This window comes from Macaca fascicularis, chromosome X (assembly GCF_037993035.2).
Source record: "Macaca fascicularis isolate 582-1 chromosome X, T2T-MFA8v1.1".
NCBI classification, from domain to species: domain Eukaryota; kingdom Metazoa; phylum Chordata; class Mammalia; order Primates; family Cercopithecidae; genus Macaca; species Macaca fascicularis.
The window spans coordinates 112,497,508-112,522,489 of NC_088395.1; the positions used below are offsets into that span (position 1 = coordinate 112,497,508).

The window sequence follows — 24,982 nt, forward strand, 5'->3', positions numbered from 1 at the left end:
CTTCTTCCTCCTTCTCTGATTCCCCTGTTCGAAGAAGATGCAGCTCCTAAACATGCCATTGGCCATAAGTTAGAGAACTGGTTAACGATAGGGTGAGAAAATGAAGGCAAAATCACTTAAGTTTTCTCCTTATGCTCAGGGAGCACAGGTATGCTCCAAGTGCAAGGAGGACTGTGAAATTTTATCTTGTTACATTACTTGGCTGGTTATTTCCTATATCACTTTATGGTGAAAAGCTCCCATAGTAGTTTCAAGTGTAATTTAACTTTAGTTCTGTCTTCTATTTCAGTCCTCTTATTTGATCTTTAAACAGTGCTCATGTTTGAACCAATAGAGCCAGTCAACAAATAAAAGAGAGTGTAGAAATTGAGATACATGAAGGTAGGAATTAATTTCACAGGCATTTGACAACGGTAAATTTTTAACAAATTCATGAACAGAGAATCATTCAATTTAAAAACAATTGCTTACATATAATTATTTTAAAAACATTCAAACATTTACTTATGTTTAGAAATGAGAAATGAGCTGAATTGAACTCTTTGCATGTGCTAGACTAAGAATGTTTAATGATAATTTTCAAAAATGTTGATTGATTTTGATAAAGTTCAGAACACTACTAAAGGGTGCTAAGATATACATAAATTTCCATTTGTGAGATGGCATACCAGATGCCAGCCAGTGGAATACTGCCAGAGGGAATTATCTTCTATATTTTTATGTATTTCGTTGAAATTTGTTCTGTTGGTAGAGAGTACATAGTTACACAGTATGAGGTCAATATAGCCTGAACTGATAAGTCATCTTTACATAGATCAGCATACTGGAATAGCAAAAATAGTAATATAGATGCAATTATGAAAAATAATCTGAGCTAATATAGCACTTTTTATATATGAACAGGAGTCAATTTGCTGTTGGGAACCCGATCTAATCTATATCTGATGGACAGAAGTGGAAAGGCTGACATTACTAAACTTATAAGGCGAAGACCATTCCGCCAGATTCAAGTCTTAGAGCCACTCAATTTGCTGATTACCATCTCAGGTTTGTTAAAGAACTAAAATTAGCTGAGTAATTATGCAGATTAATTAGTCTGCAAACTGGGTTAAAGACTTTCTCAGGTAAAAGTGTTCATAGAAGAGCACTTTAAATATAACCTTTAATTGGGACACCAGACTTTCCTACTTGTATTCTCTTATCTATTAACAATTTAAAGTAATTTCCTTTTATTATAAAGTACCTAACCTAGGTTACTGATAAGAAAAACCACAACATTTGCATCCTTGCATGTTCTCTCCAGTGCAGCTTCCTACAACTTCAGATCTCTAATTTTCATTCACTCATGCACAGGACTGCATCAACATCCACCATGTCTCATTCTTGTGATGTGTTAGAAGCAACAAAGAACAAAGTGAATAATAATCAGATATAAAAGAGACTTGTCCTTAGTATTTAACCTTATCACAAGGGCCTACAGATAGTTTGTAACAAGACTGGATCCATTAAGATCTTTACACCTTTTCCAAATAGTAGTTAAATTTCTTAGTTTTGGTCAGTCACAGCCTGAACCTTAGAATGCAAGAGAGCAAGTAAATGAGTGTTAAGAGTGATCGCGATTAGTAAACAGCATTTAGTATCAGGAAAGCACCAATATTAAAGCTGACTATAAGCAAAAGATGATTGACAAAAGGAGAGAAAAAGTAAGAAAATATGGCTTGTCTATGGAATGAAATGATGCTAATTACAGACTTTATATGAGTTTATATATTTTTATTATATATAACATGTTTTATATATAATTAGTGCACAAATTCCCATGTTGCACACTAATGATTGTGTATTATTCCTAAAATGATTAACTTTGCTTTATGTTTTGGTTAGAGGAGAAATCCCTTTAGAGGTATGCTCAGACTTCATGATTTTTTAAATCATGTTTTATAGTCAGTTGCTTATAATGGTTTAAGGTACATAGAAGTAATATTTGTTGTTTGAAAACATCTGGGTGGCTTATAGACTACATATCTGTATAACAGATTTCTTTACTCTTTATCCAACTTCCTCTAATCTAAATGTGTTCTTCTCTAATTCTTGAGCTTCTCTGAAATGTGGAATACTTTTCCATCAAACAGTACTGAGAACATCAGTATAAGAAGATACTCAGTAGTTTAAAGCACAAATTTATTTTACCATTTAAGAAATAGAATAGCCATTGTGTGTTAGTCCGTTCTCATGCTGCTATAAGGACATACATGAGACTGCGTAATTTATAAAGGAAAGGGGTTTAATTGACTCACAGTTGCATATGGCTGGGGAGGCCTCAAGAAACTTACAATCACAGCAGAAGGGAAAGCAAACACGTCCTTCTTCACATGGCAGCAGCAAGGAGAAGTGCAGAGCGAAGAGGGGAGAAGCCCCTTATAAAACCATCAGATCTTGTGGTTTATAACTCACTATCATGAGAAAAGCATGAAGGTAACTGCCCCCATGATTCAATTACCTCCCAATGGGTCCCTCACTCAACACATGGGGATTACAATTTGGATTACAATTCAAGACCATATCAGATAAATGTAGATATCTGAACCTTAACACTGCTTCAAAAATGTTATATTAAAAACATATGAAAGATTAATCACATAAGTAAGAATCCTATTGTTGGCCCTAGAAATCATGTAATAATAAACCATAAAAATGACAAAGAAAAATGATTATAAAGTCACTATATAGGGGAAAAGAAATGTGTGATTTTTTCATGTCCTGTGTTTCCTGACTGAATTGTAAGAATTTGATGGGATTTACAATTAGGAAATTAATATTAACGATAAATCTAGTTGGAGGAATATATAATGAAACTGTTCAGCTATTTTACAAGCATGCTGGAATGACAGAATACAAAGATACCCATATTGCTGTCCCTGAATACCTTAACAGTCAATATTCAGCCATCCCACTCATACACACACACTACCAGGGACAGCTTTTAGGTCTCTGAACCCCAGAGGAGTCATGACTTAGTGAATAGTCAAGGTACAAGTGAATGGATGGTAATTATCTTGCCTGCATAATGAAAGGCTTAACCCTGTCCCAAAAAAGGTTTAGATCCCCTTCAGAGAGACACATAGGTAGATACTTTGACTATTTCTTGAAATTGAGAGACTAAAATAATCTGTCATATTTCCAAACCCTGAATGGGAGATTCTGATGCAATGCTGTTTTTTTACAAGTGCTTTTTACATTAATAAAAATATTTTTTAAAAGGCAAAACATCTTTACATTTTTTTCTTCTAATATATTAAAAGAAAGATTGATTTTAAATACTGTATCTTTTCTTATCTATTAGGTCGTAAGAACAGACTTCGGGTGTATCATCTGACCTGGTTGAGGAACAAGATTTTGAATAATGATCCAGAAAGTAAAAGAAGGCAAGAAGAAATGCTGAAGACAGAGGAAGCCTGCAAAGCTATTGATAAGTTAACAGGCTGTGAACACTTCAGTGTCCGTAAGCCACATTTCGTGTTTAGTACGGCAATATAAATTTTGCATCCTTTCATTTGGTGAAGTACATAATTATGAAAGGCAATGCAGAGAAAGGAAACAATTTGCAGTTTCAAACACAGACGGGATCAGGCATGTTCAGGGTGGTATGGCTATAGACAGCAACTTCAAATCAAAGAAGAGTAAATTTCACTGACATGTCTTCCAGGTCTTCTATGTTACAATCTTGTTTTTTTTTTTTTTTTTTTTTTTTGTTTGTTTGTTTTTGTTTTTTTTTGAGAAAACATTGATTGACTAAAATAGTTATTGGTGTTCGGTTTGGTTTACCTCCTCACCTTACTTTCCTTCCCAGTCACCCTGAATATTCCAGATAAACTGGTATTTTTTTTCCTGCCTCTATATAGCTTCGCTATATAAATGATCGAGATTTATCTTCACAAACTTGAGGAGACTCATATGATACTCTCTTTCTTTTGGAATAACAGTAAGATTGAATCCCTCCTAATACTGACCAGGAAACTTAACAATGAGTCAGAAAGAAAATTCTATGATCTACTGACTCTCGCTCCCACTGTTGATATTCATGAGTATAATCACTATTTTCCATCTGATTAGAATGTTTTCATATACCCTTTCTCTTCACAACCATCCACTGTGAAAGGTGGTAACAATCCTAGGGGTTCAGAATCCTGCTCTCAGCTGTAAAAAACTGTGAGCTAATGTCATCCCATTCTGTTCTATTTCTGAAACAAATCCTCCTCTACTCTCGGCCTTCTTTTGCTTCTTTCCCTCTTCATTAATTGCCTCTTCAGGCAAAACTGGTGGCATAGGTGAGAAATAACTGGAATCACATTATATAAATTGCAATGGGATACTTCTATCCTGACTAACTATTATTGTTCTGCATATAAAGTGACCTTCTCAGGATAGGTTTTTGTATGTGTGTGCATATGTATACATACACCACTAAAGAGGGAAATGAGTACCCAGATAACTTAAGCATTAAATAAATACACTAGTTTCTTCTAGGTTTAGGTATCACTACTTCACTCCAGATCATATTATGCAAATATGATAGTCCCAGAGGTGAAAGATATCCCCAGATGTTAACTTGGGCGTTTATATAGCAAAACTACCTCCTACTAACTTGTAAAATATTAGTTCAGTAAGAGATAGTCACAAAGGTACTCATATTGCAAATCTGTGCTCTTTGTAAGGGGTGGAATAGTTAAGTTTAGTTTTCCTGGCTGACCCCATTCCAGTCCACCTAAGCTCTCAGAACAGCAAAAAGCATTCGTCCCACTGACAGGTGGAATTAGTAGCATCTTCACACAGGAAGACAAGAACAGATCATAGTTGCCTGGTATTTTCATAGCCTTCCAAGATCCACAAGACAGTGAACTGGCACCAATTACTACCCTATATTAAATATATAGGAAGTGTTTTAAGAGAGAATATTTTTGATTGTTGGAGGATTAGTAATCATGCTCCTTTGACCTACTTGGGAGCAATGCAAAAGAAAATGCAAGAGTAAGCTAGACCCAGAGAGAGAGAGAGAGAGAGAGAAAGCTACACCCAGAGAGAGAGAGAGAGAGTAAGCTACACCCAGAAAGAGAGAGAGAGAAAAAAAGAGAGAGAGAGAGAGAAAGAGAATGCGTCGGGATGGCAGAAGAAATTGCAGCCAAGGAAGGGCGTTATAGCACAAAGTATAAATCTATCAGGTAAGACAACATATTCCATAAGAACCAGAAGGGCTAATCAAGAGCAAGCATATACCTAATTGTACTTTTAAATTTACCTTTTAAAACAGCCCTATTGAAATAATGTACATACCATGAGATACACTTGTTTAAAGTGCACAATTCAATGGGTTTTAGGAGGCCTATTGAGTTATGTAACAATCACCATGATCTAATTTTTATCATCCCCCAAAGAAACCCCATATTCATTAACAGTTATCCCGCATTCCATCTTTCTTTATTTCCCCCTCTACCACTCACGGTCCTAGGTATACATGATAAACTGATAAATGGTTACCTAGGACTTTCTTTCTCTATAGATTTGCCTCTTCTGGACAATTACTATAAATGGAACCATATATTATGTTGTGTTTTATGACGGACTTTTACTTAGCGTAATATTTTCAAGGTTTGTCTATGTTATATATAACATGTATCAGTGATTCCTTTTTATTGATGAGTAGTATTGCATTGAATGGATATACCACATTTTGTTTATCCATACATCAGTTGATGGACATTTGCACTCTTTCCACTTTTTGGCTATTAAAAATAATGCTACTATGAACATTTCATACATCTTCATATGTGGATATGTATGGTTTTTTTTTCTTGGATAGTATTGTTACACTGTTTTTCAAAGTGGTTGCACCGTTTCACATTGCTATCTGTAATGTATGAGGGTTCTATATTCTCTATATACTTGTGAGCCCTTGTAGATGTCTGTCTTTTGATTTTAGCCATCCCTATGGGTGTAAAGTGGGATGTTATGAAAGTTTCAATTTGCAGTTCCCTTATGATTAATGTTGTTGAGTATCTTTTCATATGTTTACTGACCATTTGGAGACATGTCTATTCAAGTCCTTTGCCTGTTTTTTAATTGGTTTGCTTATCCTTTTGCTGTTGAGTTGTAAGCATTCTTTAAGTATTCCACATACTAGACTCTTTTTTTCTTTTGAGGCAGAGTCTCGCTCTGTTGCCCAGGCTGGAGTGCAGTGGAGTGATCTCAGCTCACTGCAACCTCCACCTTCCAGGTTCAAGATATTTTCCTGCCTCAGCCTCCCGAGTAGCTGAGATTACAGGTGCTTGCCACCACACCCACTTATTTTTTGTATTTTTTTTTTTTTTTAGTAGAGATGGGGTTTCACCATGTTGGCCAGGCTGGTGTCAAACTCCTGACCTCAAGTGATCCACCCACCCTGCCCTCCAAAGGAATGGGATTACAGGGGTGAGTCACTGTGCCCAACCCATATACTAGACTCTCATCAGAATATGATTTGCAAGTATTTTCTCCTATTCTGTATGTTGTATTTTCGATTCCTTGATAGTTTCCCTTGGTGCCCCAAATTTTAATTTTTGATGAAGCCTAATTTATCTTTTTTTTTCCTTTTCTTGCTTTATACTTTGGGTGTCAAATATAAGAATTCATTGTTATATTCAAGGTCATCAAGATTTATCCCTATGTTTACTTCCAAGAGTTTTATTGTTTTAGTTATGACATTTAGGTATTTGATCAATTTTGAGTTAATTTTGTATATGGTGTGAGATTTGGGCTCCAACTTTACTGCTTTGCATAGGTATATCCGCTTGTCCCAGCACCATTTGTGGAAGAGACTGCTTTTTCCCTATTGAATGGTGTAACACCATTGACCATAGATGTATGGGTTTATTTGCCAACTCCCAATTTTATTCCATTGATCTCTATGTCTCTCCTTATGTTATTTAATACCATACTGCTTTGATTACTGTAACTTGTAGTAAGCTTTGAAATTGGAAAGTGTGAGTTCCCCAACTTAGATTTTCTTTTTCAACATTGTTTGGCTATTAGGAGCTTCCTAAGATTCTATGTGAAATACAGGATCAACTTTTCCATTTCTTCAATAAAAGGCCATTGGGATTTTAATAGGGATTGCATTGAACCTATGGAGACAATTTTGGACAGTATTGCTATTTCAACAATGTTAAATCTACCTATCTATGAGCAGGAGAACTTTTTTCCATTTGTTTAGGTCTTCTTTAATTTCTTTCATCAAGGTTTTAGTGTACAATTTAGAGTGCTCTCGAAGGTGAATATGTATACTCCATAAAACTATACAATAATTTTGTCACCTTTTTGTGGGCATCAAATTGTAACCAAGTAACTTCCCCAAAATATACCATCTGTGCCCTTAAATTGTGGTTATGGCATTTTTTATGACAAATACAAATACTTGAGTGTTCTTGTTAACTCTGTGGCATCATTACTTTTTTGTGTTTTATCATTATAGTCCAACATGAAGAAACAACATATATTGCAATTGCTTTGAAATCATCAATTCACCTTTATGCATGGGCACCGAAGTCCTTCGATGAAAGCACTGCTATTAAAGTGAGTGATCTCCTTTTTCTTTGGATTATATGATTTTTTTATTTTGAGAAGAAATTGTGAACAGAATCATACTTTGGAATACAGATGCAGAAGTATATGGCATTCTTCTATAGTTAATGGAATTTTGTTGTTAGTTTGCTTGCTTGTTTGTTTGTTTATTTTTTAGAGACAGGGTCTCGCTCTCTCACTCTGGCCCAGGCTAGAGTGCAGTGGCATGATCATAGCTCACTGCAGCCTTGATCTCCCCAGCTCAAGCCATCCTCCCACCTCAGCCTCCCAAGTAGCTAGGACTACAGGCACGTATCACGCCTGGTTAATTTTTAAATATTTTGTACAGATGGTGTCTCACTAATGTAACTTGAATATACCATGTCAGTAATTACTGTTTAACCCTTTTTTAGACAATTCACAGGCACCACAGCAAGGGAGAATGCGAGGGAAATTCCCGGCCCCTCCCCTTATAGGACCTTCCCACCAGCCCCTTACTCCCAATTCCTGTAGTCAATATGAAGACCTTCTCTTCTACAGCCCCAAACACAGGCTTTGGGTGCCACCCCAATGAATTGAAGCTGAGAAAGTCCCTGTTTTCTCTTAGTGGGGGGTAGAGAGCCGAGGGAAGGTAAAGAAAGGTATGGCAACGATAGAGGGGAAACACCCTTGGAAGAAAAAGGAGGGAAAAGAAAGCCTTTTCTCCAGTTACCTTGGCCACAATATGTGGGTATGGGAAGGGGTTGGATGGATCTATATTCTTTCCAAGCTGGAACTCTAAACACATTTCTCTCTAGAACTATTAATATTGTGGTTAGGCTTACTAGTACTCTTTCTACCTTTATTACCGTTTGGCTGAACTTCTATGGATAGGCCACATAAATTAACAATATAGTGTCTTAAACAACTAACCTTAAAAATGAGGGACTGTTTTTTTATCTAGAGTAACTTACTTGTAATGCTCCAGAATTCTACTTAAATGGAATTATTTTGTATTTATTCCACAGTAATGAGGGTTGACTAAAGAACCGGCAGCATTCTATCATGTCCAGTAGCTTCTACCCTGGGATGTATATCAGAATTAGCTGGAACATTTGTTAAAAGTTTAGATCTCAGACCCAACACCAGGCTGAATTAGTGGGTCTGGAGTAGGGCCTGGGAATTGATAATTTTAGCAGAGGTTTCAGGTGAGTTTTAACTAGTTGATCCATAGACAGGTTTTAACAAAGCACTGATAGGGACCCATCCTGACAGATGCAGCAAAGTATTCATGAAATACTTCTGTATCTTAAGTCAGGATCTGTTTACATGGTACATTTTTTAAGGGAACACATCACATGTATACAATAAAGATGAGCAAATTCTTATGACTGCCTGCCAATGTCTATTTGCATAATAACTATGTTCTTCTATAAATAGTACAGATGACTGTATATACAGTCTAAGTCAACCCTAAAACAAATCACATCCCTGATCTGATCTCCCTAAATTGGGCCTTGGTTCAGCTGTCAGTATTTGGATATGAGTTTATTCTTGGGTGTCTGCTGATTGGTCAGAGCTGCCTGGTATGGAGCTGGAAAGCGAAGAGATAAGTACCAGCAATCTGTCTAGCCCGATACACAGTTCTTGTCCAAGTCCTTACTACAGTTCTTGACTCCCACCTCACAATTACAGTATGGTGAATCCTGTGATGCTCAATCCTCTACTGTGATCTGATCTTGGCAATGAATCGCATTCGGCCTTTTGTTTTGTACTAGAAACCATAGGAGCCTAGAGTACATACCCAGTATATGATAAGTTAACCTATCTGGCCCTTTTCATTCCCTACCAAGTGTGCATTGATCAATCAGCAGACTCTGAAGGAGACTACATGTCCTATCAAGCCTATATACGAATACTGGCAAAAATACAGGCAGCTGATCCAGCGAACCGGTTTAAGAGACCAGATGAGCTCCTTCATTTGCTGAAGCTCAAGGCAAGGAACTTGAAGACAGCAAACAGAATGCAGGGCCATACAAGGCTCTTATGATCATTGCCAATCTGACCTTTGAAGAGAAACTCAATATTTTGAAGCTGTTGAACATAATTATTTATTTGTTGTAATAACAGATCTAAGAAAAACTGTAATTCACAGGTCTCTAAATACAATATGCCATTTTAAAAATCCACCTGGGGTTTATACACTTATAAACCTGACAAAAGAGTGAGGGAATTTTTGCCTTAGTTAGAATGTCATTTTTGGCCTTTTGGCCATATTTGGTTTTATATTCACAGGTATTTCCAACACTTGATCATAAGCCAGTGACAGTTGACCTGGCTATTGGTTCTGAAAAAAGACTAAAGATTTTCTTCAGCTCAGCAGATGGATATCACATCATTGATGCAGAATCTGAGGTTATGTCTGATGTGACCCTGCCAAATAATGTAAGATAATACCTTCAGATTCCTAGAAATTATTGCATACCACCATTTGAGTTTTTCCAACTGTCAAAACTCTGAAAGGTTTATGCATATGATTAGCAATGTTTATACCGGAACTGAGACATAAAAGGTAAGTACAGAGTGCCAGAAAGTGGTCTTGCATAAACAAAAAACACTGATGATCCCTTAGTTTAGAAAGCTGAGTATATTCTGCAGATAGATTTTGCTTGTCTTGCCCAATGCTTTTTTGTTTTTAATGAATAAAGTTTACACTTAAAATCTGGACTTCTACTGATACATCAGAAGACCTGATAGCATCAGTGCCACATTACTATCTAACCATTATCAATTGGAATTGATTCATTCATGGCTCCTTTTGGATAGGATATATGCTCTACATTTTCTACCCATTTATGTTTATATATTTATAATAACTGACCATAAAGTGTATTTGATTTTGCAGTACTTGCTTTATTTTTCTTCACTTCACAATTCATTAACAAATTTTTAAAAAATACAACACCAGTATTGCAGCATTATTATGTGTATCCCTATTCTTTATTATATTACTTCAACTGTGACATAACAGCAAATTATCATAAAATGTTCTCTTATCTGGTTAATTATAGTTAGTATTTCTGATCAAAAGATTCAGCATTTTAAAAGCAGATACTCCTCAACTCTTAAACAATTATATTTTGTGAAAATGTGGCACAACATCTAAAATATAGATTGTCATAAAAATATTATACACATCATTTACATAAAGAGTTTGAACATACTATAATATCCCTCACACATACCATACAAAATATAATTCTACTGTGTCTCAAATTTGATATTGGAAATGATGTTTGTCCTATTGAAATTTTTATTTAAAAGAAAGGCCTAAACCAACAGTTTCTCTGCTTCACTATATTTAAATTCCCACTTTTTAGACAACCAAAATTTTAACAGTTTTGCATTATACAAAAAGTCCAGGAGAAAACTTTGATGTATTTTCAAATTACTATAGTTGTGTGATATTTTGAGCAGCTCTCAGAATTGTCTCATATGTCTCTAACAAATTACATAAATCAATTGTCAGGACATTAGTGGGGACAATTTTGTAAAAGTCTTTTGGTCATATTAAAGATAATTAGCTTATTACTCAGTTGTTGCCCATGATATATAGAAATCACACTGTTGATAATGTAGAAAATACAGAACCAATCTTAGCCAAAGTCACTTAAACATGAGGTCAGGTTAATTTTGATATAGCTATTGTACTCTTCAGTTGGAGTGTCTTCCGTAGCTTCCTGCATTTTTTTAATGTTGTGTCAGATAGCTTTTATTAAGAATCTAGTGCAGTATTGAACATTGCAGCATTGGTCCATGTTTACACTTATTTGAAAAGTAATTCAGGAATTTTGACCCCTGTGTTTCACATGATTAATAAGCAAGGAAAGTCATTTCCTTTTGAAGCAATTTGTTAGTTAGAGATGAGTTCTTAAAAATCACTTTCTGACCCAATTAGGATAACTTGTGTATATTAAAAAATATTTTTAGCTAAATACTCTAGTGTCTTGACCCATTAAAAGAGAAAAGGACTCTATTATCAGGGAGGTGGGTGTCTTCTGAGAAAGAATGTACTAAAAATAATATTTTTCCAAGAGTTCCAGATTACAAAAGCTGTAATGATACAAGGGAATCATGTGTGCTGAAGAATATCTGGTTACTTCAGGAATCATCTGAGAAGCATCTGAGGCTGTCTGAATTTGCAGCAGTCCAGTTTTTCTCTAAACAGATTTTATTGAGACGACCTTCTTTTCTGCAATTTCTTTTACTCTCTTCCTTTATCTTTGTTTTTTTCTGATTCAATTGCTCATGCAAGTGCCCAGGGAACGCATTAAAATTGCTTTTCGTCTCTGGATCCCCATTTTAGTTATCAGGATTGTTGTTGCTGGGACATGGCCTCAAGCACCTGGCCTGAGTACTCTGGGGTTGGCAAGTATAGTTTCTGACTTTTTTTTTTTTGTAATGTGCTAGTTTGGAGAAACCATAGAGGAACACAATTTTTCATCTGCAGGGAAATGCTGTTAATGTGACAATATCTGTAGTTTAAGAAAATTTTGTTGCATTGTTTTGTACATCATGAAATTTAGAAATGCTTAGATATTTCTTAGTATTTCATATTATGTCACCAAATACGTCCTTGTGTATCTTAAATGCATTTGAAATTATATTAATTGGAAAAGAAATTCTAACATTTTTGCAAAGGGGGAAATGACTTAAAGTTATATTTCAAGCTGTGGAGACTATTATAAAGCTGTCCCTTGTAAGCATTTTAAGTTCAAGCTATTTTTTAGATTAGTTTTCTATTTCTAATTTGAATGAGTTGGTTGATAGGCAAGTATTATATATTTGTTACTTGGTTTATACATTAATTACCAAAGTATTTATTAATGTGCTGAAATGAATTTTAAACCCAAGTCTGTAACAAGTAGTGTTTCTTCTATTATGATACATAATAATTTGTGAAATGTCAAGAAATCTCTCTGTGTTGGAAATACATCTTTGCTTTTTTAAAATAAGGCTTTCTCCTAATTATAAAGAAGAATATTTAACATCTATGACTTTATGACATAAAGAAAGCAGCTTTTTTCAAATATTGGATAGCATACTTATTAATTTGTAAATAGAGGTTTCTCTTCCTCCTTGCTCTTTGAACCTCTTTTGGTCTTTATTGCTCTGCCAAGCTGCTTCAATTAAAGTAGTAGTGATAAAATATTGGACATATAAATCTTTATGAAACATAATTCCAGCCCCTGGAAATCATTATACCACAGAATATCATCATTTTACCTGATTGCCTGGGAATTGGCATGATGCTCACCTTCAATGCTGAAGCCCTCTCTGTGGAAGCAAATGAACAACTCTTCAAGAAGATCCTTGAAATGTGGAAAGACATACCATCTTCTATAGGTATGTATACAATTTCTTTCTTCTTCGGGACCCCAGAGAAACTTTTCATGGGTAAAAAAAGTGTCCTAAGAAAAGATTTCCTGAATTATTACATTTTCTTAAGACACATAAGATTAATTTGGGGTTCTGCATAATTATTCCCTTAGTAAGATGATGCCTGTATTTGTCCTATGCTTAATGAATTCAGAAGAGTACCACAAAGAGATTCATTTTGGTTATCTGAGTTATTTGCAATATTGTATAATTGAAATGAGAGCTAATTCCTTTCCACAAAAATCTATAATTTTATTGTAACTCCCTTTACTTGAAGAATTTACACAGATATTGGAAATGCTTCTTTTCATCACACTTATTGTGGGGTTTATCTTTATCTTAGGAGACTGCCAACTAGTACAAAAGAGCCAAATACTTCCATTTTTTATAGTCAGTAGAGTTCTATTTTGTGAGTGATATTCCTGTGAAGAATCAAATCATTTAGAAAAGTGATAGATATGACTGACTGGAGTGCCTGTTAGGTACCAACCAGGTGGCAACAAAGAAAAATGCCTTTTCATCTTCATCAAACCAGGAAATTTTTTTCTTCCTAGCCAAATCAGGACTGCTGATCTGGGAAATCCAAATAATTTGAGATTCTTGTATATGTTCTGAGGCTCACTGACCCTAGACGTGATTCTAGATAGGGAACATAATGCATACGAAAAGTAAAAATATTAGAGAGAGTAGAATGATTAGCTGGAGGATAGCTATTATAGAAAAGAGAAGTTTAATGGAGCAAATAAAGGAAAAAGAAAGCTGTGTGTGTGTGTGTGTGTGTGTGTGTGTGTGTGTGTGTGTGGAGAGAGAGAGAGAGAGAGAGAGAGAGAGAGAGAGAGAGAGAGAGGCTTAACAATTGCATCAGATATTATTAAGTGATTCCCACTTCCAAAACATTGTGTCCCATCTCAGAAAGCAAGCTAGCTCAGTAGCTAGGTTAAGTGGCAGATGTAGGTGTTTTGAGACTAAGGTGGAAATTATGTGATGCCATATGAACTAAGTACTTGGACTCAGCAAATAACCTTTTCTTTAAGTTTAGAATTTTTAGTCTATGTTGTTGTTGAAAACATAGGGACACAGAGAGAGAGAGATGGTCTGTCAAATGATAAGGCAGATTCTTCTGTAATCTCTATAAAATGACTAAATATGATCCTCATGTGGCTTTAAGGACCACTTTAAAAGAACTGCTTTTTAATGAACTTTTTTTTTATATGAGATAATGGCACTTTGCATTGCATCTGCAGAATCCTTTTTTTTTTTTTTTTTGCATGTATAGTCAGTGTTAAGGATTGTCCTGAAAACCTGCTCCAATTTCCAATTTCCTCAAACAAGTAAGAACTCACAGAGGGTTTAAAACCAGATTTAAGTGACAGAAGATAAATGCTTACAGTATAATTGACATATCTGGGGCAAAAGAAAGTACAAATAACGACTCGTGTTCTATACTTGACAGTGGTACTTTTGTGATCGATATGCTAATCAGAAATGGTCATAAGGAAATTCAGTTCAAATAGGAAACTGAGCAAACCCCTATATTTATGCCAGTAGACAATTATAAGGGTCAAATGGAACTTGCGAAGTCATCTGGTACAGCTCTTGTCCTCAGGCAGCACAACTTCTGACCTAAAACAAAAAAAAGCTATTTTAAGTTGCTAGAATTTGAAAGACAGCTACATGTGAAATAAATTACAGTACTATAAGAACATGATATTTTAGTTTGTATATTAAGGATATTTTGAAAGTATGCTAAAGACTACCATATAACACTGATATTAAGGAAATCAATTACCATATTTTTCTGTCTAAAAACAACTGCTTTGTTATTTAAAACTAATCCAGATCAAGATTTCCCCAATTTAAATTTTACGTTTTCTTAAGTTATAGTAAATGTGTTCAAATCATCACTCTCCGTTTCCAAACAAATATATACAGGCTTAACAATTGCATCAGGTATTATTAAGTGTTCCCACTTCCAAATCATTGTGTTTCATCTTAGAAAGCAAGCTAGCTCTCAGTAGCTAGATTAAGTGGCAGATGTAGGTGTTTTGGGACTAAGGTGGAAATTATGTGATGCCATATGAACTATGTACTTGGACTCAGCAAATAGCCTGAGTTTTAAGTTTGGAATTTTTAGTCTATGTTGTTGTTGACAAAAATACCGTTTTTAATAAAGTAGTCACATAGGTGAAGAAATTCAACTCTAGAGAGACTAAATCTGTTACTTCTTCCCAACCCTCTAGAGACTAATTTTCCTTATTTCCCTTATATCTGGAGTTATTTTAATTCTAGTCTGAAATTTGACTTATAAAGTCTTCTTCCGGGATAACCATTTTTCTTAGTCAATTTATTCCTTTTATAATAGAAAAAATGAAAAATCAAAGTAATTAATTGAATTCTGATTTTAATCATGTTAACATGAGAATGAAGATGGCTTATTTTGTTGTTTCCTAGACTATTTTAACTTGAGTTTAAAATCTTGATATTATTTTACATGTCAGGATTTTATTTACTTATGGAATTTTTCCCCCTGAAGTACATAAAGAATATTAAATTGAAAGTTAAAAATGTAGTAATAGTGCTGTTCCTTGTGTCAAAAAATACTTTACAGCACCAAATGACTGACTGACTACATAATTAGGTTTAAGGCAATTATTGTCATAATCTATATTTGTCACAAAGTATTATAAAATAGAGTCAAAAAGTTAAAATCTTAATAAATATTTCCTGAGCAGGAAAAAAACCTTAAGAATATCAAAGTAGCTTTGGTTCTGCTTATAACATGATAATTTATTGAATTGCATTAGGGTTGCTACAGTCATTATTTGAGCAAGTCATTTTTTAACAATTTTAATTTTTTAGGAGTCAGGTTTTCATGTATGTCACTGGAGCACAAATATACACCCTTATTAGGAGCCCTTATTAAGAATGCTGTATGTCACTTATACTATAAAATAAAGAGTGGCTGTGAGTAGATTACAATGTCTACAAACGGGATAGAATTAGTCCTTAGCTTTTTCTGTGGTCTTAGAGGATATGAATACAAGAATTAAATAATTGAGACCTGGTAATTAAATGTTGATTACAATGGTGCCTTTAGATAGCCAGTTTGAACACCACTCTTGAGCAGCAAAATGGTCAAACAACTGACTATAGACGGGAAAAACAGGATGTGCTAACCTGAACTGTAACAGTGAGCCTCTTAATAAACAAACACTGACCGTAGTTATAATTTTCTATGACTGCCGGAAAGATTTTGTGTTTTTCTGATTTTTTTTTTTTTTTCATTTGTATTGTAGCTTTTGAGTGTACACAGCGAACCACAGGATGGGGCCAAAAGGCCATTGAAGTGCGCTCTTTGCAATCCAGGGTTCTGGAAAGTGAGCTGAAGCGCAGGTCAATTAAGAAGCTGAGATTCCTATGCACCCGGGGTGACAAGGTATAGCTTACACCCTCCAGTTACAGGAAAAATAACGCAACCATTGAAAATGAACAAAAGAAATTTATGTCCTTTTCCTTCTGGCAATAAATATATTTGTGGTATATTTTTCAAAATAGCATACTATTGATTAAAAAACAATTTTATATTTTGCAGTAAAAACACTAATATGGTAAGTAATGAAATTTGGTTTCGAAAGAAGCTCATTTTGAAAAAATAAGAAAAAATTCTAGTTATGTCTTAAGCAAAGCTTAGCCATTATTTTATTTGGTTCAAAATACTTTATTGTCTTTGATTCATAGTGCCTTTCATGTTCATACTAAAATGATATTTTTAAACAAAATCCTTGAGCAAATCTTTTGTAGCTTTCAACAAAATTCAATAACAGAAGGAAAATGTACTTATGTTTGCTGAGCACCTAATTGTATAGTAGGCCTTGTGCTTGGTACTTTAACAGTTATCTCAATTTGTCTTCATAAGTGGGTGTTACGATGTTTATTTTGCAAAAAATAAAAATAAAATCAAGATTTGGCAATTATTTGTATTATTTGATCAATTTTAACAACTAATTCAAATAGTTTAGATGGAAAATTTTGTGGTATAAGACTATTACCATTCCTACCTATTATAGGAAATAACAGTGTGAAGAAATAGTCCTAATAGGACTAGGAAACATTCATATTGAGAAGAGATTGCAGAGGGTTTGAGTTAATATCAGAACAGCCAGGATAAAGCACTGTACATCAAGCAAAGTTGCCAATTTACATGTAAAGAAATGCAATGGCAAAAACCTGTGTTTCAGGTCAGCGAGACCTAGAATGCAGTCCTGTCTCTAACCAGGACTAACTAGGTTAGAGAACCTGAGAAGTTTGATTAATCTTTCTGATCCTTAGTTCCTTCATCTCCAAACTAGAAATATTAATAACTGCTTTGGGAGCAATTGTGACAACTAATCATATCCGTAAGCATCTCACAGATTGCCTGTAACATCAAATATGTTAAGTCAAGAATGACTAGCATGTATTTTTAAAAGTTTTACAATGTTGTCTCTTTATTATGAGGTTAAATTACTTACTATGAAATGTAAAATACTGTTTTCATATACACTTAAATCCCTGCATCCCCCTCAACTGTAAGGCTACAGTGAAACTCTGTAAAGGTTTATGAAGACTTTTATTTAATTAGGTATAAAGCAGATCTTAGAAGAGTTAAGCGAGGGCACTTTAAATTTTATTTAACTCAGTATAGTCATATAATTTTTTCTTAAAAGATTATTTGTTTTATTGATGACTACTAACCGAAGTAACTATGATTGCTGCCTTTGTCTAATATTAAATACTTTTAATATTTAAATTGTAATAATTTCAAATATTTTCTTTTATCAAGCAACATGTACAGTTACATACACTGTAAGCTCACAGTATCACAAATTAGAGACTCCCTGCCTCCCTTTGTCACACTTAGTATATCTTATCATCATCATTATGTCACAAAGTCTCCTAAATATAGTCACTGTGGATGTCAGAAGCCTTAGTCTTAACAAGGAGGCCTTTGTTTGATATTTATGTGCATATTTTATTCTAATTTTCTTTATGGTACAGCCCACATTTACACAACATGTCCCTCTCTAAGCCACTGGGTTTAACTCATTTTATCAATCTACTGATGTCAGTCCATTTTGCTGAAATAGAAAATTGAGTGGATGTTAAGTGCTCTCACCATAAAAATGATAACCACTTGAGGTGATACATTTGTTAATTAACTAGATTTAACAATTCCACAGTGTATATGAACTTCAAAACATCATTTTGTATGTGATAAAACATACAGTATTATCTGTTTGTTAAATTTTTTAATATTAAAAAATAATGAAAAGAAAAAAAAAAGAAAACTACACCAAGTAGAAAATATCAATGGCTTCTTAAATACAAGCAGCAATGGTAAACAACACCTAAATAATTTGTTTCCTTATATTAAAAGAAAAGTCATCTTGAATATAAGTGGAGGATTGTTTCAAAAAGCAAAGAATTATTGCCCCCAAATTATCAAGAACTTCAGCAAATGAAGGTCACCTACAAAATTACTAATTTTATTTAACCATATAAATTATAATTATGTAGAATATAGTAAAAAATTGTCTTAAAAATATATAATTTAGACTCCAAACTAATTTAAACTCATTCTTTCATTTGAAAAACAAACTATTCCACAAAACAGTAAGGCTTAATGTTTTAATTAGCAGATGCAGATGAAATTATAGTTATATCAAATATCTGGTTGCAATGTATTAAATATCTGTTGACAGTGTATTTCTTTCTTTTTCAAGCTGTTCTTTACCTCTACCCTGCGCAATCGCCACAGCCGGGTTTACTTCATGACGCTTGGAAAACTTGAAGAGCTCCAAAGCAATTATGGTGTCTAAAAGTTTCCAGTGATTTATTACCACATTATAAACATCATGTATAGGCAATTTGCATCTTCAGATTTCAGAGATTAAATGAGCATTCAGTTTTATTTTTAGTAAAGATTAAATCCAAAACTTTTAATGTAGCACAGAATAGTTTTAATGAGAAATGAAACTTTATGTATAAAATTAACTATAGCAAGCTCTATGTACTCCAATGGTGTACAATAACTTTTGCACAAACTTTGTAACTTTTGTTACTGTGAATTCAAACATTACTCTTTGGACAGTTTGGACAGTATCTGTATTCAGATTTTACAACATGGAGTAAAGAAACCTGTTATGAATTAGATTACAAACAGCCTTCAAAATAATTGGCACTGGGATAAGATTTTTCAGAAAAAGAAAAATATCGACAAACTGTATGTGATTTTTCCAAAGTTATATGAATAACCAAAGGTTTAGTCAAGAAACAAAAATCTTAAAGATTGTTTTAACCCAGACTAAGGTTGAACAACCTGCATGCCCAGAGAAAACTATGGTGACAAAGGGAAAAAGGCCACCACCCTTTTTCTCACTGATTCATGACAATTAAGCCTATAGTTAAAGACCAGTTTTGTTCTTTTCACCCATTTTTAGCTGGTTTCTCTTGATAAGAAGAAAGGAAGAAAGCCCCAGATGCTTGGTTTTTCTCGGACCCCCAAAAGATGTGCAATAGCTGTTGTTACAAACCACCAAATAATACAGTTGTGAGCCTGAATACAGGACTGAACTCCTATACACATGTACTGTAGAATGAGTACTTTTTAATACCTTAAGGTGGGCGTCAAATTCTGCTCCCCAAAGCAGATAGACTGATTTATCAAAATTATTATCTGGCCAACAGTGTGGCTATCAGACAGCATCAAATATTTTCCCAATCCAAGATTAGACTACACAAAAGCTTCCTTCCAATATTAAACAAAAGGAATTAAACATAACAATGAAAAAACTTTGCTAATATCTGTGTTTTTCAGGTTTCTGTTTTTGTACAATCAGAAATTAAACATATTCAGTGATAAGTTCATATGTAAGGACTTAATGTTAAAGGTTAAAAAAAATTCACAAAATGTACAACTTTCACCATATATATAAGCCTGCAAAATTAGAGTAGTGAAAGTCATGCTAGTCCATCACCCAAATATGTTATAGACGCCATAAACAGGTGATATTTGGTCACCTATGGTAACTGCTACCTGATGAAGAGCATAATTTCTGCATATCCATCCTCAATACCATGGTAAGTTCTGGGGCAATAGAGAAGCAACAGAACTGCCACAAAGTATACCTCAATATAATTCCTCTAGTTCTGCTTCTAAAATCTGAGAACAGTGCTAGTGGGAAAATAATTTTCAAACTACCTGGTTAACCAAAATACAAAAGCAGCTGACTATGTGTGATTTCATAATAGCACATTTCTTGGCACTTAGTGCCAGAAAGGAAGATTTGGATTTTCCTAACAACTCACATCAGGAATGTAGTGTAGTTCATTATTGAGAATTTAGGAAAGCCTGAATCCATGAATTAAGGAAATAAATGTGACTCACATTTCTTTTACTGTGACACAATAATGTGATCCTTAAACTGGCTTATCCTTGAGTGTTTACAACTCAAACAACTTTTTGAATGCAGTAGTTTTTTTAAAAAAACAAATTTTATGTCAAATTTTTTTTCTTAGAAGTAGTCTTCATTATTATAAATTTGTACACCAAAAGGCCATGGGGAACTTTGTGCAAGTACCTCATCGCTGAGCAAATGGAGCTTGCTATGTTTTAATTTCAGATAATTTCCTCATATAAGTAGTGTGTAGAACCAAGTCTTTTAATAATTCATTCTTTTCTTCATAATATTTACTCAAAGTTAAGCTTAAAAATAAGTTTTATCTTAAAATAATATTTGAAGACAGTAAGACAGTAAACTATTTTAGGAAGTCAACTCCCATTGTGCTCTGTGGCAGTTATTCCAGTAAAAATAGGCAAAAGTGACCTGAATCTACAAAGATGTCCCAAAGTAACCAAGTAAGAGAGATTGTAAATGATAAACCGAGCTTTAAAGGATAAAGTGTTAATAAAGAAAGGAAGCTGGGCACATGTCAAAAAGGGAGATTGAAATGTTAGGTAATCGTGTAGAAAGGACAGAAAATGTTTAAAGTGGCTCATACGTAATGAATATTTCCGACTTAGATGTAAATCCATCTGGAATCTTTACATCCTTTGCCAGCTGAAACAAGACAGTGAAGGGACAATGCTATTTCATGGTCAGTTTATTTTGTAAGAGACAGAAGAAATTATATCTATACATTACCTTGTAGCAGCAGCACCTGGAAGCCCCAGCCCATCACAGAAATGTGGAGGGGGGCTCCTGACTGGACAATTTCCCTAGCCTTGTGATTTGAAGCATGAAAGTTCTGGCAGGTCATGAGCAGCACTAGAGATAGAGTATGGTTTTATTTTGGCGTAATTTAGTTTTTTCAACAAAGCCCTTGTCTAAAACAAAAGGCATTATTGGAAATATTTGAAAATTAGAAAATGATGGATAAAAGGACTGATAAAATTTCTGAGCCGGGTGCGGTGGCTCACACCTGTAATCCCAGCTCTTTGGGAGGCTGAGGCAGGCGGATCATGAGGTCAGGAAATCGAGACCATCCTGGCTAACACAGTGAAACCCCGCCTCTACTAAATATACAAAAAATTAGCCGGGTGCGGTGGTGGATGCCTGTAGTCCTAGCTACTCGGGAGGATGAGGCAGGAGAATGGCGTGAACCCTGGAGGCGGAGCTTGTAGTGAGCTGAGATGGGGCCACTGCACTCCAGCCTGGGAGACAGAGTGAGACTCCATCCTCCCCCCCCCCCAAAAAAAAAACAAGAAAATTTCTGAGTGACTGTCAGTAAAAGTAAGGTAAGAGCCCCAGAAGAAACAGTAAGCAGTAAGAAGGGATAATCATTAAGACAGTAAAACAGGCAAAGCAGAATCACATGTGCACACACACACGTAAACATTGGAATGCATGTTTTAATATTTTAGTGCTATCAGTTTCTAGATGCATTAATTACTAAGTGCCATCTCCCAAGATTCAGTTAGTTGAAACACTATCCATAAACTAGGAATAATGCCACATGCATTCAATGGGATCTTTTAGGTACTCTTCAGTTTGTTTCAAGAAATATGCCTACTGAAATCAAATTAATTTGTAATCAATGTGTACTTCAAGACTGCTAATTGTTTCGTCTGAAAGTCTACAATGAATCATTGTTAAACCTTGAAAAATAAAGTTTTGTAAATCATCGGTTGATGTCATTTTTGAAATATACTTATCTAATACGACGGAATTAGGACTTGTTCAAATAATATTCATTTTTTTAAAGTATATAATAATGATCTGATTGGAATATGTTAGGGGTTCAGCTTGTTGCATTCAGAATTCTGGCCAAAGAGGGATATATTAATCTGATTTTAAAAATACCTTCTGGCTACAGTGGTGAAATTAGAAGCTGATTAATTTTCCTCTAAATATATAGGACTTTACACATAGGCATAGATTCACATGGTATGGGTAAAACTCAAGCAAGTTTCAATGCTGCCTTCCCTCCCATCCCACCCCAGTATTTTCAAGTCCCAAGGAGAGGAAAGGTGAAGAACTCTATCCACAGAGTGTCTTTCATTTAAGAAGGGTTTTAGTGCAGGCTGATGGCGGAATACAGAAGACAGAGTAATCATGGCAGGTTTTAAAAGAAGCTGAGTCCTTTCTTTAGGACCAGAAGAACAGAACTTCCCTCAGCAGGTCTTGACAAAGGAGTATTAAAAGTATAGTTCCATGCACATCCTGTCATCTCGGGACATTTTGGAAAGGTGTTCATCAGGCTTACTCATTAGAGCCTGTTGGGTATTGTCCTAATTTGGCTTGTGTGGCCAGGCATTCTGGAGCTGGGCTACCTGGACACATCATGCTTATCCAGGTTGTTAAGGGCTGAATTCAAAATGTTTCATTACAATCAAATTGTTTTACTCAACTTTGTTGTAGGGTACACTGACTTCAGCTACTTTAAGGGACAGTGTTATGAGCGAAGGAATAGAAGTATCATCACAAATTGGAATTAGCTCAGACAGGGTGAGTCCCTAAGGCTGAGAGAGGGTATTATTCTGGGGACTCTTTACCAAAGCTTGGGGACAGGATAGGTCGTGACTAGAAGTCATTAGTTATTCACTATTAGTAACTTGCAGGAGCAATGGGGTCTAAGGACGTCCATGCTGCAAATCTATTGACTGAATCTTTTTTTTTTAACACTAATTTCCATCCGATATGATAGCATTTTAATTTCAATAATTTAATTTCAATAATTCCTCTTTCATTCACTAGGGTTATAGAAAGGTCCCGGGTATCTTTTATGGATCAGATAATTCAGGGGTGCCCTACTGGCCTATAGTTTACACTTCTCTACATTGATACATTTATTGCTCACTGTTTCTTACAGTGGCCTCTGAAGCATGTGTGGCCGTGGAAATATTTGTCAAGACAGGGAGCCCAGACACTTAGGGTTATATTCACTATTGTCCCACTACTTCCATGGGTGCTGAGTGGGCACGGGCCCCGATGCTTTAAAAACCATAGTTCCTGCTATCCCTTCCCATGCCTAGTGAATCTCCTTCTCTACCCTAGGCTCTTGTATTTCTGTCCCACTCCATTCAATACAAAACGTATTTACCTCTTTCCCTTATCCTTTGAGAATGGCCTCATATAATTGTGCAAAAAAAAAAAAAAATCTAGCAGGAGGTTTTTAGAAAACTTTTGCTTTAAGTTCTACTATGAAACCCTCCATGAATTGGAGGAGGGGAAATTTAGTGAGAACAAATGAAGAACACAATTAATTATGCTGTCACCTACACATGAAAAAAAATCAAGTAAATGTAATAAAAGAAATTAAAACTTTAAAAGATGAGACATTATTGCTATTGATGAGGTAGGCCAAAAATTTCTAATCATCTTTTATCATCTCTATAATCTCCTTAGTGCCCTTATTCTTTCCTCTGTGTCATTACAGCTTCCAAACAATTGTCCCTTCTTATGTCACTGTCCCTCCTTTCTCCCTAGTAGCCCCCACCTTTGAATTTATTGCTATCAGACTAGAATACCTATTATGTCTCCTTGTTGCTGTCCTGTATAGACCCACACCATTCCTTCTTTCCTTGGTCCATTTGGGATGCTACAACAAAATACCTGAGACTGGGTAACTTATAAAGAACAGAAATGTATTTCTCATACTTCTGGAGGCCAGAAAATCCAAGATCAAGGTGCCTGCAGGTTTGGTTGTCTGGTGAAAGCTGCTCTCTGCTTCCAAGATTGTGCATTGCTGTATCATCTGGAGAGGATGAACACTGTGACCTCACATGGCAGAAGAGATGCAAGGGGAAAATAGGGTGGAAAGGGTGAACTCACCTTCTCAAACCCCTGTATAAGGCACTAATACAATTCATGAGGACAGAGCCCTCATTGTCAAATCACTTCCTAAAGGCCCCAACTCTTAATATTGTTGCATTGAGTACTAAGTTTTAACATGAATTATGGAGGGAACACAAATATTCAAACCGTAATACTGTTACAGACCACAGGTTCTTAGACTCTCATGTAATGGAAATTGGCACGAGGCCCATCAAGTTTCTCAGTCAAGGCTGTTTTTAGGGGTTTTTGTTCAAATACAAGGGAGCCAGCACTGGAATTAAAGTTATCCGGCTGCCTCCCCAAGGGGAGGGCATTGTGGTGCCTTAAGGAGGGTGACATGCATAATTCATGAGGTAAGTAAGCTTTACAACATGATGTGATGGAATACATGGTGCACAAGTGTAGTAAGGAGTCATGCTAATACATATATCACATGATTAGAAAACGACAGATGAGCACCTCTTTGGGTGGAGATTTTAGTATTATAATGAAGCAAAGGACAAAGATCTGTCAGCCTTCTGGTCTTGTGTGCATGTAGGTGATAGGGTTAACTTCTTTGAGTGAAACTTATGTCTGGAGACCACTTGTTTTAGACTTTCTTAAGGTTCCTCAATCAGGGATATGGTGCCTTAAATGAAATTTATAGGGTGGAGGGA

General features: G+C 35.1%; 1 protein-coding gene across 4 annotated transcripts in view; it reads left to right on the forward strand.

The window, feature by feature from the left end:
* Positions 1-22,173, forward strand: part of NRK (Nik related kinase) — a 141,235-nt gene extending 119,062 nt beyond the window's left edge. For 2 of the 4 annotated variants that reach the window (XM_015444295.3, XM_045383340.2), the window contains 7 exons: positions 904-1,047; positions 3,344-3,502; positions 7,505-7,605; positions 9,868-10,017; positions 12,819-12,978; positions 16,308-16,447; positions 18,774-22,173. In XM_015444295.3, the coding sequence (XP_015299781.3) occupies positions 904-1,047; positions 3,344-3,502; positions 7,505-7,605; positions 9,868-10,017; positions 12,819-12,978; positions 16,308-16,447; positions 18,774-18,869 (950 nt within the window). In that variant the 3' untranslated portion in view covers positions 18,870-22,173. Of the gene's footprint in view, positions 1-903; positions 1,048-3,343; positions 3,503-7,504; positions 7,610-9,425; positions 9,569-9,867; positions 10,018-12,818; positions 12,979-16,307; positions 16,448-18,773 lie in introns of all 4 variants that reach the window. The other 2 variants (XM_065538739.1, XM_015444296.3) reach the window with 2 other exon arrangements.
* The last annotated feature ends 2,809 nt before the right edge of the window (positions 22,174-24,982 follow it).